At 40.2% G+C, this 16,302-nt stretch overlaps 1 protein-coding gene across 1 annotated transcript; it reads right to left on the bottom strand.

Moving 5' to 3' along the window:
- Positions 1-5,043: 5,043 nt before the first annotated feature.
- casr (calcium-sensing receptor) lies at positions 5,044-12,156 on the bottom strand. The gene is made up of 6 exons (XM_061740834.1): positions 11,963-12,156; positions 11,575-11,881; positions 9,920-10,759; positions 9,605-9,835; positions 6,268-6,391; positions 5,044-6,179 (listed from the first exon to the last, which is right to left on the bottom strand). Exons 1-6 carry the CDS (start codon positions 12,154-12,156, stop codon positions 5,044-5,046), a joined length of 2,832 nt encoding a protein of 943 aa, XP_061596818.1.
- Positions 12,157-16,302: the final 4,146 nt, after the last annotated feature.

Raw genomic sequence — 16,302 nt, 5'->3', positions numbered from 1 at the left:
CTTTGTGAAAGAGAGACTTCTCAGGGCACTTTTTCCAGTTATTAACTCTGGACTTAACAAAGCCATCATCTCCACATTTGGAGAAGGTTACAAGCTGTTTGACAGCCGCAAATCTGCATATTTCACAGAAGGCTCGCTTTCTGGTTTTGCACAGAATTAACCATTGTCTATTTTTGTACCATTCTGCATTGAAGTACCTTTCTCTTTGGCCAAATGATCTGGCGGTCTCCTTTTTCTCAATAATTAGCTGTGTAGCTTCACCCGTCTCTAAGTCACGACAACAATCTTCCACGCAGTCGGAGCCAGCACTAGGCTGTTTCTGTTCAGTGCCGGCAGTTTCCACAGTCTCAGGGGGCACAGAGCTGCTACTGTGGGTTCTTCTGGCTGCCGCTGCGCTGGTTCTGGGGCTGAAGGGCCGGGCTCCGAAGGAGTTGTGGACGTCAGGGATGTTACGCTGAAGTTCAGTTTTGTTTGACTGTATTTTCCTCTCTTATGTACTGGGTCTTTTGACATGTTTGCAGAAGCATGCAGTCTATTTGCAATAGCCTACTGGTAGTCAAGGTTATTAAGCTAGCTTAACGGTTCAAATAGACTTACTGTAAACAAAGTACAGCAACACACGTCACAGAATTGAAGCAATTTTATTGGTTATGATGTACACTGTATGCATTTGATTTAAGATAAGAGATAAGATAGTCCTTTATTACTCCCTCAATGGGAAACTCACGTGTTAGCAGCAGTTAAGTACACTTAACATACACACACACACACACACACACGCATGCGGGGAAGGGGGTAAAAAGGTAAAAAAGTAAAAGATATACATAATTACAAAATATGGACAATATATACATTGCGGTGGAGATAAAAAGATAAAAAATATAAGATAAAAAAATAGTGCAAAGGAAAGAAAAACAGTGCAAAAAATGTTGTGCTCTTTGATTGGATTAAAATGTAAACATTCTTCCTGTTGTATGTTTGCCTTATTTGTTTTACCTAATAGGAAGGAATGATTTAAATGTTTTTTTACCGTAAGTGTTGCAATATAGGGGCATTTGAGGAGTGATTCACGACTTAAAAAGAATGTGAGAGGAGGGAAAAGTGGGGGGGGGGGGGGGGGGGGGGGGCAAGTTAATGTTACAATGGTCACTATGAGGTATACAGATTACTACTATGATACATGTGAAACAACATAATATAAAATGTTTGGAATTTCTTTGTTTCATCTAGAAATGTCTTTATACATAAAAAGAATGTTTTGGGTTCAATACTTTATCATGAATGAAAACGTGTATAAAGAATACTCAGGTGTGAAGAATAAAAAATATTTCCATAACCATACATGCACATACTGAAGCATTTTGTGTGTTATACACCATAAAAGTATCTGCTTAGAGTTACAAATAGCTTACCATGAGGCTTTGAATGTAGATAAATTAGGTTTATGTCAAGAGACTGATAGCCCAAGATCAATTGAGATTCCACAAAGACGAATGCAGCCTATGAAGAGTGTAGTTCCTCTATTGGGACACAGATACACATTCCATTATTTGCCAAGGTGTAACTTCCAAAGGGCAAATGTCAACATATTCTTGAGCTTTTGCAGAAAATGTCCAATTGGAGCCATTCAGACCATTAAAATGTGCCTTGGGATATCTAATCACAAGTGGTCAAAGTTTACCTAAGGTCTGAACACATTCTTAGACAGATTAAGATCTAATCACTTAGGACACATTTGATTGTGGACTGGGACATATCTGTCCACATGTTTGTTCTTGGGCTGTCTAATGAATGGTATGGGCTGAGGCAACGACTCATTTGATTTTGTGTGCAAATAAGTGCAACAAAGCTCTTTGTAATTTTATTTGGCATTTCTGTTATGCTGTGGTTGTTGAGGACCCCAGTGCAGGAGAGCAGGAGCCAGGAGTTGCAACAAAAAAGGGTTTATTTTAACAAAGGCAAAAACAAAGCGCTGCTGCCAAGCCAACACATGGCCAACGTTCCGGGGGCCGTCCTGGGGACTGGGCAGACCGGCGAGACAGCTTGGGGGGGGTGTCCCCGAGGCCTGGGTCTTGACGCGGCTCGGGGGCTTGACGCGGCTCTGGAGGTACCCGGGTCTGGGGCGCCGGCTGCGGGGGTACCCAGGTCCGGGGCGCCGGCTGCGGGGCCACCCGGGTCCGGGGCGCTGGCCCCCCCCTCAAGGGACAGATCCCAGACGTCCCCACAGTCCACATCCAGGGCGGGCTGGGGGGGGACACGGGTCCTCGGAGCTGGCTGGGGGGGTCCATCACCGGAGCAGGGGCTGATGCGTCCGGGACCATCACCGTAGCAGGGGCTGATGCGTCCGGGACTACCACCGGAACATGGGGAGGTGCGTCCGGGACCACCACTGGAACAGGGACAGGAGCAGGAGCGGGGAGCCGGAACAGGGGCAGACAGGATGCGGGGAGCCGGAACAGGGGCAGACAGGATGCGGGGAGCCGGAACAGGGGCAGACAGGATGCGGGGAGCCGGAACAGGGGCAGAAAGGATGCAGGGAGCCGGAACAGGGGCAGACAGGATGCGGGGAGCTGGAACAGGGGCAGACAGGGTCCTTGGAGCTGGCTCGGGGGGCAACCCGGGTCCTCGGCGCTGGCTGAGGGGGAACCCGGGTCCTCGGCGCTGGCTGAGGGGGAACCCGGGTCCTCGGCGCTGGCTGAGGGGGAACCCGGGTCCCCGACGAGAGCAGGCTGGGGCTGGCAACAGGCCCCTGTCCTCTTCACCAAGCGGTGGAAGAACTCCACTCTGTTGGGGTAGAAAAATTCCCACAGATCCAGAGTCTCTCCTGCTGGGTCCATGTGGTCGGTCCATTCTGTTATGCTGTGGTTGTTGAGGACCCAAGTGCAGGAGAGCATGAGCCAGGAGTTGCAACAAAAAAGGGTTTATTTTAACAAAGGCAAAAACAAAGCGCTGCTGAGCAGGAACAAGAAACTAAAGACATCACAGGGATCCAAACTGGGCACAGGAACACAGAGGGAAGAAACAGTACGGACCGACAGGGAACCAAGGAATGACAAGACAAGATATACTGAGGGGATAACGAGACATGACGAGACACAGGTGCAGACACAATCAGGGCAGATGGGACACAGGCGGGGCAAGACAGAAACTGAAGGCTGGGGGGAATGTCAACCTTGACAATTTCTTTCCTTTTGTTGTAAATACTGATTCCAGTCTATTGTCTTTTGTTGAATTTACTTTGGTTCCAAAAAAGAAGTTTGTGTCTTGTATTTCCAACTTCTTTATTTTTTCTGTTACAAATTACATCTTGTATTTTTCGCACCTGCGTTTTGTTTGAACATGAAACAGGAAGGTTAGAACTGACCACGCAGGACAATTTGGGTCCTTAACCTTGTGGTGCTTCTTTTAACTACTTTTTTTTTACCGCCGCCATCAGTTCCTTTTAGCTATTTACAGCTGCATTTCCTTTAAAACATCTACAGATACTTGAGAAAATGCGCATTGATATAATTTATGATTACAACAGTTTGGGTCTTTTTTTTACCAGGTGACCCTAGTAAGTAGTGATAGTTTTGTGCGATAATTCAATTTCCTTATTGACTGTTGAAGAAAACAATGATATTCCTTATACTAATCATTGAAACCGACAGGCATTATATTTTTCATGTGAAATATTTTGTTTCATAGATTCCGAGGTGGCGTTGTGGAGTTGAATAAAAATATCCAAGTCCTGTGCATTAAGAGTTAACAAAATGTGATCTCTGTCCACTGTCATCTGAAGTCTTTTTTTGTCGACTTCGTAAAAAGCTAACAGCTTTCACAGTTAACATTGAAATAGTTTCTCCTCCCTCCTCTCTGCATGCCCTGTAGGGGGAAGAAATTACAATGTGGTGTAGGCTTACTGCAAGAATGACATTAACATGTGAGATTGTTAGCACTATTTGCAGATGACAGAGACTTGTGATAAGCAAGCTGTAGGCAGAAAATACTCTTAGAAAGATCTACACCAAAATGGCCTATAGAATTCAGTTAGGTTAGTTTTTTTTTAAAAGTTTTTTCACCTAAACAAAACTTTGAGTTTAAAAAATTAAAAATCCAGTATGTTTACATGGAATTTCCAAATTGGACAACAAACCTTCTGGACTGCAACAGTGAATGTCAAGTAAATCTGAAGTCATAGGGGAAATTGAAACTGGTGAATTAACATATTAACTGGTGTATTAACATGAAAATAATGTACTTTTTGCAGCGTCATTATACAAAAAATCCCACAAAAAGCCCCCCACAAAACCCCCCACTTAAAAAATAACCTTTTTTCCCATTTTCAAGAAGTGTTTGCTCTGATGAGTGAAATGAGTCGATATGCCTCTGAAGAAGGAATAGCAAATATTCTAAAATGTCCAAACAGTCTTATGTGATGTTTTTATTTGTACAAAATATTCACTATTATTTCCAAACAATGTATACATGCTTATTTTGAAAATATAAAAGTCACAAATTACAGGTACTGTATATTACCGTAGTTGGATTAATATTATTGGCAAGAAGTTACTACTTACTTCTTTTTGACAATAAAATAAAAAGGAAATACATTTCAAAATAAAGTCCAAAACCATCTAATTATTGGTTATCTTATTGAGAATAATGACCCTGGGTGAGTGAGATGCAGTATGAGCTCTGATGCCCCTGAGGTGGTTCATGGAAAGGGTGGCATGGAGAGCCATTAGTGAGATGACTTTGTTCAGTGTTCTGTTTTTCACTTACTCATCTTTGGGTTTCAGACAATTGATTGCTTAAGCCCTCTGAATTAGTTTTGTGATCTTATTGGCGTCTCGGTCGCTGCTTCTCCAGCAAAAGACCACAGCACAGCAGATGGCACTCAGTACTGCAGAACTTATGGTATTAACTGTAAAATCTGATTTTCTTCTACAAGCACTCTATACATCCTTTTCTTGCACAGACATTGGTATTAAAGCGATGAATTGAAGAAGTGGTTAAGTGGAATTGATTAAGCTGAAATTTGACTGACTCATAGGTTCTCTATTACATCAGAGAACTCCTCCTAGACTCTTCAAAGCTTAATGACAGAGTAACTGTTCCACTGCCAAAGCTCACCCTTGGCCCATGCCTTCTTGAAGTTGGGTCACAGTTGTCGTCATTGGTCTTGAAGCTGATAGATGAGGATGGAGTTGAAGCAGAAGAGCCATTAATGCTACCAGACGTTTTCCTTGACGATGTGTTGTGTTTCAGCGTAGCTTTAGCTGCCACTTTGAAAGCATGGGCTGCAGTGCTGCATCGAACCTCTTCAATGGTGTTCCTTGAGGGTTTGAAGAGGATGATGTAGACTTTGTTGAAGAAAATACAGGCCAGCATGCCAAAGCTTGATGCAAGTATAGCAATAACCTCCACAGCAGAAACAAACTTGCCATACGTGCTAAAGTATGCAGGGATAAAAGAGATCCAAACAATGAAGAATATAAGCATGCTAAAAGTGATGAACTTCGCCTCTGTAAAGTTTTCGGGAAGTTTCCGTGATTTAAATGCAAAGAAGAAACAAACAGCCGCCAAGAGGCATGTATAGCCAATAAGAAACCCGAGAGCCATCACAGAGCCCTCATTGCATGTGATAAAAATGATCTCATCAATGTCGTGATTCCTGTAGCTAGAGGGAGGGGCATTGTAAAGCCAGACCACACATATCATGACTTGGACAAATGTGCACAAAAACACCAGAAGGAACTGCAGGTTTAATCCCCACCATTTACGATGGAGACTTGTAGGGATCTTGGCCTCAAATACCAAAAGTACTCTGTTAGTTTTCACAAGGATGCAAGAGATACAAAGAACAAAACTAATTCCAAAGGCAGGTTGACGTAAGCGGCATGTCCAGTCCCGTGGCTCTCCTATAAAAATGAGAGAGCTGGAGAAACAGCAGATGAGTGAGAACAAAAGCACGTAGGACAGTTCTCGGTTTGTGGCCTTAACTATTGGGGTGTTGCGAAATCTGACAAAGACTCCCATCACAAAGGCTGTAAAGAGAACACCCAGCACAGCACATATGGCTAACGCTATTCCAAATGGCTCGGTCCAGGAGAGAAACTCTATTTCCTTCAGGAAACAGAATGTGTGGTTACCATTCGACCAGGAGTTATTTGGACACTTGTTGCATACGCTGGCATCTGTGTAAGTTCAAAAGATGAATCTGTGTTAAAACTGTGTTAAAAATAGTTTAATCAGCAGAAATAGTGATGGCGAAGATCTCAATACCTTTATGATTACTGTATTCTCCATCTGAACACTCTGTGCATTCAAAACAGCATGTGGGCATACTATCAATGATCCCCTTCCTTGTACCAGGTTCACAGTCTTCACTGCAGTTAGAGAATGGAACCTGCAGAATATAAAACACACATATAAAAAGGTCACATGAGAAGAGGCGAATGAAGGGAGAAAGAGGAGAATTGATTAAACAACTCTGGACCTTTTTCCAATAGTTTATTATTATAATTGATGGGTTATACATTAAAAGAGATTTGTCTACTTATTTTTATTCAATGGCACCTAAATTTTGTATTAGTTCATACACTTTATAGAAATTCCTATAAACTGATTATATGATACCCTCTCAACACCAAAGTTGATATAGTGGTACTTTTCTTGGGGGTTGCTGGAAAGCAAACAAAATGGTGACTAAAAACTAGATTTACTTAACCCTCTAATGTCTGACATATGAAATAACACACAGAAAATTTGAATTCTTTAAAAGTGCTTATTTTAAATTGAAATTATTTAGTTTTTAATCGTTTTGTATCTCTATGAATAGATTGTATCTTTTAGAATTGTTTTATTGCATGAAACTATATACTTTTTTATTGTTTTGATTATGGAGATGGTGCAGAGGTCTCAGAAATGTCTGACTCAAATATTATATATCAGACATTAAGAGGTCAACATACGTCAGATGATAAACTTCCTCTGTCTGTTAAAATAGAATATTGAATTGAATGCCTTTTATTGTCATTATACATTGTTTAACAAAATTGTAGAGTTTCTCCTGTGCTCAGCGCAAAACAATTAAAGTAAAAAACAACAAGTAAGTAAAAAGTGAAGATATGCATAGCATATAAAGTAAAAAGTCTTTACAAATTCATTATAACTGTGCATCTTGTATCTTGGATTTGTTCAGGATGTTGATGGCTTTTGGAAAGAAACTTTTTCTCAGTCTGTTTGTTCTTGCTGTTAAGAACAAACGATCCTCTATGCTGTTTTTGATTGTCCTCACTTTGTCTGCCTAATGGCGCTTTTGCACTAGTCCCGCCTCCGCCCGGCTCGGCTCGGTGCGGCCCCGTCTTGCACGTTTGCACTAGGGGCTGAGACGGGTAGAGCCGCTCCAAGCCGATACTATTTCTGTAACCATTTCTGTAACCAAAGAGAGGTTCTTTGCGGGCTGAGCCGGGACTATTTCTGACGTCACCACCCTCCGCGCCTCTGATTGGTCGGGGACGTTTGAATCAGGAAGCGGGAGTCAGCGCGAGGGGGCCGTCAAACGTTTGAATCAGGAAGCGGGAGTCACGGCGATTTTATTATGAAGCACAAACGTCTGTTTGGTGCTTTGTTGCTGGCGAGGTGGGACTCTATCCTCTTGTTGTAGTCAGTGTTGTGCATGATGAACGTGTTCAAATGAACGCGTTCATTGATCACGTTAATTTCTGTGAGAACGTTGAACTCTTTTTTTTTTTTTACCCGCGATTTTTTTCCCATTTTCATCACCCAGTGCTCTACCTAATCTACAGTCCTGGGCATTGCTCCCCTCTACCAACCCCGGGAGGGCCCTGCACTGAGCTCAGGTCTCCTCCTTAACCTGAGGAGCAGGTCACTTCTTTTCACCAGACAGGGGGGGGCTTCTCTGGCCGGGGAACATGGGAAGAACATGCAAACTCCACACAGAAAGATCCTTTCACCAACCCCACCCAGGGTGTGGGTGCCGAAGTCATGGGGGAACTAACACGCACTTCAGCGCCCACAGCGTCCCCGGCGGGAATCGAACCCAGGACCTTCTTGCTGTGAGACAGCTGCACTACCAGCTGCGCCACCGTGACCCCGAGAATGTTGAACTGAATGGAACATATTTGCAGCGTAGTCCTAAAAGGCGAATGGAACACCACCACCCGCTTCATGTGTCTAACCGTTTTTCCCCACTCAGCGACACACCCGTTGAGAAACCGACCCTGGTGATTGGCGACTCCATAGTGAGGCATGTGAGGCCGACTCCAGCGACCATAGTTAGGTGCATCCCGGGGGCCAGAGCGGGCAACATTGAAGCAAATTTGAAGCTGCTGGCAAAGAGTAATGGTAAATTTGGTAAATCTATCATAGTCGGACTCCGTAGGTTTCTCTGGTCCCCTCCCCAATCTGACCAGCGATGATATGTTTAAATCTCGAGTGGAACATTACATCTGCCGCTGGTTGTCTCTGTGGTGTTCAGAAAACGACGTGGCCTTTATTGACAATTGGAAGACGTTTTGGGGAAAGCCCGGTCTGATTACAAGAGACGGCTTTCATCCCACCCGGGATGGTGCAGCTCTTATTCCTAGTAATTTGGTCAATACTATTAAACCAGGGTCCAGGCCAGGATGCAGAGCTGCAGTCTTACACACTTCTCTGCTGCTTCTGGAGGACCGACGCCTGCCAATAAAAATGTAGGATTGCATTATGTAATTGGCAATTCTAACAAGGTGACAAGCAAAATATAATTGGTGTCAATAGCCCAATAGCTACCTTGGGTAGCTAATGTGAGCTAACCTCACAAAAACATGCACACAGTCCTGGGCTACACATGCCCCCTCTGACCAACCGGGGCGCCAGATGGGGTGGGGAGGAGCCCCACCCTGCCTGGTGAAAAGAAGCGGCCTGCTCACTCCTCAGGTTAAGGAGGAGACAATGCCCAGGACTGTCACTTAGGTAGAGCACTGGGTGATGAAAAATGGGAAAAAAATCGGGGATTAAAAAAAAACAAAAAAAACAAAAGGGCATATTAGCATAGCAAGACACAGGAGCTAGGCCACTAGCACACGCCCCACCACCAGGAACCCAATATAGAAAATGTATGAGTAGTATACATATATTTGAGTGAATTGCAGCTGTACAGTCTCCATTCTAAGCATAGAATGATTTCCTGAATATAGACATAACTGATTCTAATATATGGTGCCAAGTATGAGACGATATAACCAAAATGTGATCAAAGGAAGTAGCTGAGAGCAACAGGTCAACCGGTCAACCTAATTAAGCTCTGTAGTCGTCAAATGTGTGTTTTTGATTTGTGTCAGTTTTTTCTCTAGTTGCCTCTCTCTTTAAACTTTTTTGAGATGTTTTCGCTGCAATCAAATTCAAAATGAGCAAATCACTTCCATGAAATGGCAAAATGTCACAGTTTCAACACTGGTATATTGTTTATATACTATTGGGAATAAAATATAGGTTCATGAGATTTGCAAATCATTGCATTCTGTTTTTATTTACATTTTGCATAGCCTCCCAACTTTTTTTGAATATGGGTTGTACGCCAAAATATAAACTTGGCTTTAGGTACATTTTCACTGACCTCTGAACTATATCCATTCCAGAGAATCTTCATCTTGTCAATGTAAAGCTTGGCTCCTTTCTTGACATGCATATTGTAGTATCCAACCTCCTTAAAAACCACAGAGCAATCCTCAGTGGATCTGTGCCAGTTGATAATGGTGTAGTTCGCTGCCAGGTCTGCATTTTCATCAAATCTCATCTTTTCGCCCATACTGTTGCTGTAGTTCAAATGCCTGAGTTGCTTAAGCACCTATGAAACGTAACAAAAATGGATGATTTAAGCACAAATAAATTAGGTGTTAATTAGATATAATTATTTTCCACAAAATTTTACCTGCCAGGCTTCCATTTTCTTGATATCTGCACAGGAATTGTTTGCAAAAAGTCCCTGTCCAGGTGTGCAGGTGAGTATGTCCTGCAAAGCTTGTGCGATTGAATAAACTGCAACATAAGCGTTATAGGAGATGCGGAGATGTGTGTAGTCCAGGTACGGGGTCTCAGTACTTGTGATGTCTTCCTCACCAGTACACAATGGTCTGAAACTGGTACTGCCATTCTCACTTTCTTGGAGCCGTGGACTGTCTTCCAGATAACAGTTGAAGGTTTCTTCCCAAAATTCTCTGACAAATTCATTATGACTGTCTTTCTTTGGGTGAACCTGCTGTAGAAACTCTCTGAAGCTAGGTATGTGTCCTGCCTTAAGAGCAAAGCCAATAGTCCCTGCTACAACATCTAAGTATTCCGGTTTAGCAATAAGGGAGGAGCTTGCCCACGCCTCACTGGCTAGCCAGACACGATCTGTGATGTTTCTCCAGGCCATCTCTTTAATGAGGGGCTCAATATCTGGGCCACTGGCAAACACAACAATTACTTGAGCAGTGGAGTTCTCGATTCTGTCAGCCAGAGCTTTAATTTCATGATCCTCAAAATACTGAGAAATCAGTTCATTCAGGTGAATGCAGATGTCTCGCTCTTCCATCTCCTTCTCGAACTTTTCAATTCCCGGGCGTCCATAGTCGTCATCTGAGGCGACAGCAATGACCCAGTTCCACTGGAAGTACTCAATGATGTCTGCCATGGCTGTGGCCTGGTATTCGTCTGTAGGAATGGTTCTCATGAAAGACTTGTACTGATTCTTGTTGCTCAGGAGGCGACTAGAGGAAGCATAGCTGATCTGAAAAAAGAAACGTTTTTTAATGTTAAACATTTGTAATCCTAATGAAGCTTTTTCTTTTAATCAAAGATCATTCAGTAATTATGTTGCCTGTAAAAGATTCCATTCCTCAGTATTGTAAGTGCATTTGTGACATTGAGTGCGTTTACATGGGAAGTTTAATTCCTCTTTAATTCAGAATTAAAATTAAATCCGATTTAAAATGAGAAAAATTACCATGTAAACACCTAATTCCGAATGAAAATGGCCATTCCGAATTAAACTTAATTCTGAAGTAAGTGGCTGGTTTATTCCGATTTTAAATCTGAATAGAATAATTCTGTGATCATGTATACATTCATTCCGCTTTAAATTAATTCCGGTCTTTCTGTGCTGCTCATTCCCTCGCCCGTCTGTCTCCATGACGCTTATATTCTGTGCTGGGCTTGTTTTAGAAACAAAGTTTCAAGATGGCAGCACGCAGTAAACGGTGGTCAAGAGCAGAGAACATTTATTTAATAAATGGCTTGGAGGACCTGGAAATAATTAAAAGAACAGATGGCAGGAAACATCACAAATTGTGAATTTTTCAAAGTTGTAGCGGCTAAGCGGCTAAGTTATAAGCGGCTAAAGATAAAGCCGATCAAACGTGTTTTCCATGTAAACCTCAAATGGAATTACTATGTCCGTGTAAACTCGAAGGAAAATAGTTTAATTCTGAATTATTTAATTTGGAATAATTAATTCAAAAACATCATGTAGATGTGGCCATTGTTTCAATTTCGATTGGAAATAATGGTGTAGTGCTAAAACAGCCATTGTCCCGAGATACTCACCTGAGGGATATAAAATAGACCCAAAAGGTTTGCAACTGCTGTGGAGACTGCGGATCCAGCAGCGCCTACGACTGCAATGGTTGATGGAATGTGCTCAGTGCAGTTACAAAACTCATCTAAATTCAGGGAGTCAATCTTATTTTGAGCCACAAAACTAAGAGTCGCTTCCAAGGCTTTTGACACTGTGTTGCATGTGTCAAATATCCTGTAACCCAAAGTGATATTGGGCAGCAATGTGCTGCTGTTGTTGATCTCATCAATTGCAAAAATCATGGCCTGGAGCCAACGAAAACCACGAAAGTTGAACCTGGAAATGTAAAGAAAGTGAAAAATAAGGGAACAGAAAGCATCTAAATCCACAAAGAGACATTATTACCATGAATCTTACCTGACACACTGTGATGATTCTGGTCGGGCTGCCAGATCTTGATCTTTAGATGCAACACCAAAATGAATGGGGAAAAGACCACCAAGTATAATATCCCCAGTCATCTGTGCCCTGTGATGGGGTCCATAAGTTGAAGTCACATAACTGGACCCCAGTAGTGTGAAGTAATAAAGGAACAGTCTCATCTTTCTCATCTTTGGTAGGATTGCTCTCTGCAACAATCCAAAGTGAAGAAAGTTTTTAATATTCCTTTCCGTCTTTGTTCTGCTTGATGTGCTGTTTTGTGTTACTCATGTTTGCACTGGTGAGAACGTCGACCTGTTGGTAAAAACAAGAAAAACAAGAACAAATCTTTTATTTAAAACCTTGAAACATGACTTACTGAGCTCACTTTGTCATATAAAAAGGGATAGCTGGTATAGCATAGGCTCCACCTACACTCCACCACATATAGTTTTTGAAGAGTCTGGATTTTGTTGCACTGACTTGTTTGGCAATATTTCTATGAAAGGATTGATTGATTGATTGATTGATTGATTGATTGATTGATTGATTGGTTGATTGATTGATTGATTGATTGATTGATTCATTGATTGATTGATTGATTGATTGATTGATTGATTGATTGATTGATTGATTGATTGATTGATTGATTGATTGATTGATTGATTGATTGATTGATTGATTGATTGATTGATTGGTTGGTTGATTGATCGATTGATTTGATTGATTTTGTACATGTAAAAAAAAAAATTACAAGAGAAGATAAGAAAACAAAACAAAAATTTCATACTTTAACACTTAATATCTTAATTTACATGTGCAAAAAGGAGTAGGAAAAAGTTTAAACTTATTTAATCCTACCCCCATTCACTAATCATTTATAAGTATAAGTATTTATAATAACTAACTATACTATAATTATACTCACACACTTACCTATACATACATATAAATAGTTGAGTATTTTATATATATTTGTACACACATGCCCATATAAATATACTTATTTACACCATACAATCTCTATATTAACTCCATCTGCTCTATATCTATCTATCTATCTATATATATATATCTATATATATATATATATATATATATATATATATATATATATATATATATATATATATATATCTATATATATATATATATATATATATATATATATATATATATATATATATATATATATATATATATATATATATATATATATATATATACATACACACATATACATATTCATACATACACATATACACATTCATACATATATATACACATGCATACATACACATATACATAGCTGCCCATTTCTGTACAAAAATATAAACAAATCTACCCATTCACCCAATAGTGTTATATCAGGCCCCTAAAAGCCGCTAAACCCCTTCCTCTTTGTACCTTGTGAAAATCATGTTTTTATATTTGTTTTTAAACTGGTTAATATTTGGGCATTGTTTTAATTCTGAATCCATTCTGTTCCATAGTTTAACTCCACTGACTGATAGAGAAAATCTTTTCATTGTTGTTTGTGTTCTGCAAGTCCTAAAATTTAGAGTAGCCCTTAAATTATACCTCCCCTTCTGTCATAAAACATTTCCTGTAACTGAGATGGTAATAAGTTGTTCCTAGCTTCATAAGGAATAATTTTAAAGTTTCACACCTCACTAACGATGTCAGCATGATTCAAGAAATACTGGAAATAGACGCTGGATTTACATGAGCCGAGAGCGCTGTCACACTCTAATGACCCTGCTTCCTGCAGACTCCCAGTTTCCTGCTGTGGCCAGTGAACTGCAGTCACCATGGAGAAAAGCCATATTAGCCTCTGCATCTGCTAATACTGCTGGAAAAATGCTGGGGCAGGGCTGTGATAATGAAGTAACTACCACCCCAAACAGCCTCTGTTTGTCAGAATAAAACAATGGGAAAAGCATCTGCTGTATCAAATGAAAAGGGTTAAAAAAAAGAAACAATACAACTCTACATTTTCCACAAGCACTATTTTCCACTTCCTTCTTTTGAAGTGTATATTATAATAATAATAATAATAATGACTTGGATTTATATAGCGCCCTTCTAGGCACCCAGAGCGCTTTACAGAAATCATTATTCATTCATACACATTCTCTCCGGTGGTGGTAAACTACATTTGTAGCCACAGCTGCCCTGGGGCAGACTGACGGAAGCGTGGCTGCCATATCGCGCCTAACGGCCCCTCCGACCACCACCAACATTCATACACATTCATACACATTCACACGGGGCAAGGTGGGTAAGGTGTCTTGCCCAAGGACACTACGACAGCAAACTGGGACAGAGCGGGATTCGAACCGCCGACCTTCCGATCATTGGACGACCCGCTCTGCCACCTGAGCTACTGCCGTCCCATTATAATACCAAAGATGCTTTTATTTGCACAATCCCTTTTGTACTGAAACGTGGTGAAAAATTTATTCTATCAACTTTTCAACTTATACACTATCAACAAATTCTAACATTTATATTGATATATTTGAAATAAAATCAGCTGAGCAACAGACCACAGCACTGTAATCATGTCAGACAACTTTAAAAAGGAATTGCTTCCCTTGATGTAGTTTCTTATTTCTAATAAAATTAAAAATAAGGGGCAAAAACATATAAATATTTTCAAAAGGAAATAAAACTTACCACCTGAACTCCAAAGACTGAATACACCTTAGGAAGCAGTTAGTTTGCAGCTTTTCACTGATTTTAAGGACTCTTTTATAAAAATCCCTCTGCTGAGTGAATAAGAAGGACAATGCTGTTAGATTCTGAACCTCTTTCTGCAGATGAATCATTAACAGAGAGAGGGAATGTCCATTTCCTTCAGCTAATTAAGTCTACTCACAGTTCACTCCCCCTGAACAAAAGCAATTATAATGCGAAGTGGCTAAGAAAATAGAAGAAAGGTTGTTTTAATTAGTATTTCTACACTGTTACCACAAAAAAGGCCTTCTTACAGTCCAATTGATACAACATGAGAAAAAAAACACCAGCAACAATAATTGTATAATCATTTATACTTTCATTGCTTTGTATTTAAGTTGTGGATCTGATTGTTTTTGATTTCTCAAGTTATGGAAATCTCTGGACCCTTTTCCAACAAAACATACAACCTACATTACAAGACTTTTAGTCAGACGTTTGCTCAAAGTGAGTAAAACACATTTCAAATGCATTGGAAATGTAATTCCAATGTGCTACAGTGAAATATAACTATGCCATAAAACATGTGAAATATAAATGGTATAATAAATATGATGGTATAAAAATGTGAAATTGTCCCTCTGTCATTTTGGAACCCATACATTTTGGAAAATGGTGCTATCTTTGGTGCATGCTTCTGCTAAACATCCAGGAATTGATCCATTTTTACCAGGTACCCCTGGAAGCAGTGGATTGCACCATAATGTTCCTCAAGCAACTGGCTAACTCCTTATGCTCTGGTGAACCGGTCTTTAATTCGTTGCTCAGCAGACATCTTCACTGATAACAATTTCAGTTTACAACATGTTGACTTATGTGCATTTAAATCTGGCTTTGTTTCCTTGAAGGCCCTAAAAACTATCCACTAATCCACTCAGTTTATGTATATTTCAGTACTGACAGAGGAAATTACAAATGTATGTGAAAATGAGCAAGTGCCCTATTCATATAATTTACAGTGACTGATAGAAGACGTTTAATGTCACAACTATTGTGAAAATTGTATAAGTATGAAACAAAAGGTTAAACGTGGTCTTGGCTGAAAATAATGTTTAGGAAAGAGACAAACAAAATCAAAAACGTGTTATATAAAGCACTTACTTATGATAAGGCAACCAAAGTGCTGTACAGGTGAATAAAAATATAACAAATAAAACCATAAGGTACTAATAAAATACAAAAAAAGCAACAGCATTCAGGGCCAGGTTTCAAATCATATGGAGTGCAACAGGGATCAGTAACTGGATCAAGTTATTTATTCTTTACATTCACATTATTTGTAATATTACTTTTGTTAAAAAATATTGTTTTACAGATTATGCAAATCCATATCAAATATTAGTTGATCTCTACACAAAATTAAACTAGACAGTGTTCATAACAATGACTCCCACAGAGCCACATTGACCGCTTTTTAAAGAGACCATCCAATACAGAATATATTGATATTATTTTGGATTTGTATTAGGTTTTTAAAAAAGCCACGTTCATGTATTTCTTAAATAGACTAGAAAATAAACACAGCTGCCATCATATCACTCTTTTAAAGTTAATGCAAAGGACTGGCTTGTTGACTAACAAAGATGTGAGCATTAGTA

This window comes from Cololabis saira, chromosome 14 (genome assembly GCF_033807715.1).
Source record: "Cololabis saira isolate AMF1-May2022 chromosome 14, fColSai1.1, whole genome shotgun sequence".
NCBI lineage: Eukaryota > Metazoa > Chordata > Actinopteri > Beloniformes > Belonidae > Cololabis > Cololabis saira.
The sequence above is the reverse complement of the archived record's forward strand: the minus strand, read 5'-3'. Positions and strand labels throughout refer to the sequence as shown.

Coding starts and splice junctions, on each gene's coding strand:
- casr (XM_061740834.1), bottom strand. CDS start 12,156: ATGAGAAAGATGAGACTGTTCCTTTATTACTTCACACTACTGGGGTCC. Junction 6,392..9,604: donor GGAATGGATATAGTTCAGAG/GTCAGTGAAAAT, acceptor TATATTCTGCAG/GTTCCATTCTCTAACTGCAG. Junction 6,180..6,267: donor AGAATACAGTAATCATAAAG/GTATTGAGATCT, acceptor GAACTTACACAG/ATGCCAGCGTATGCAACAAG.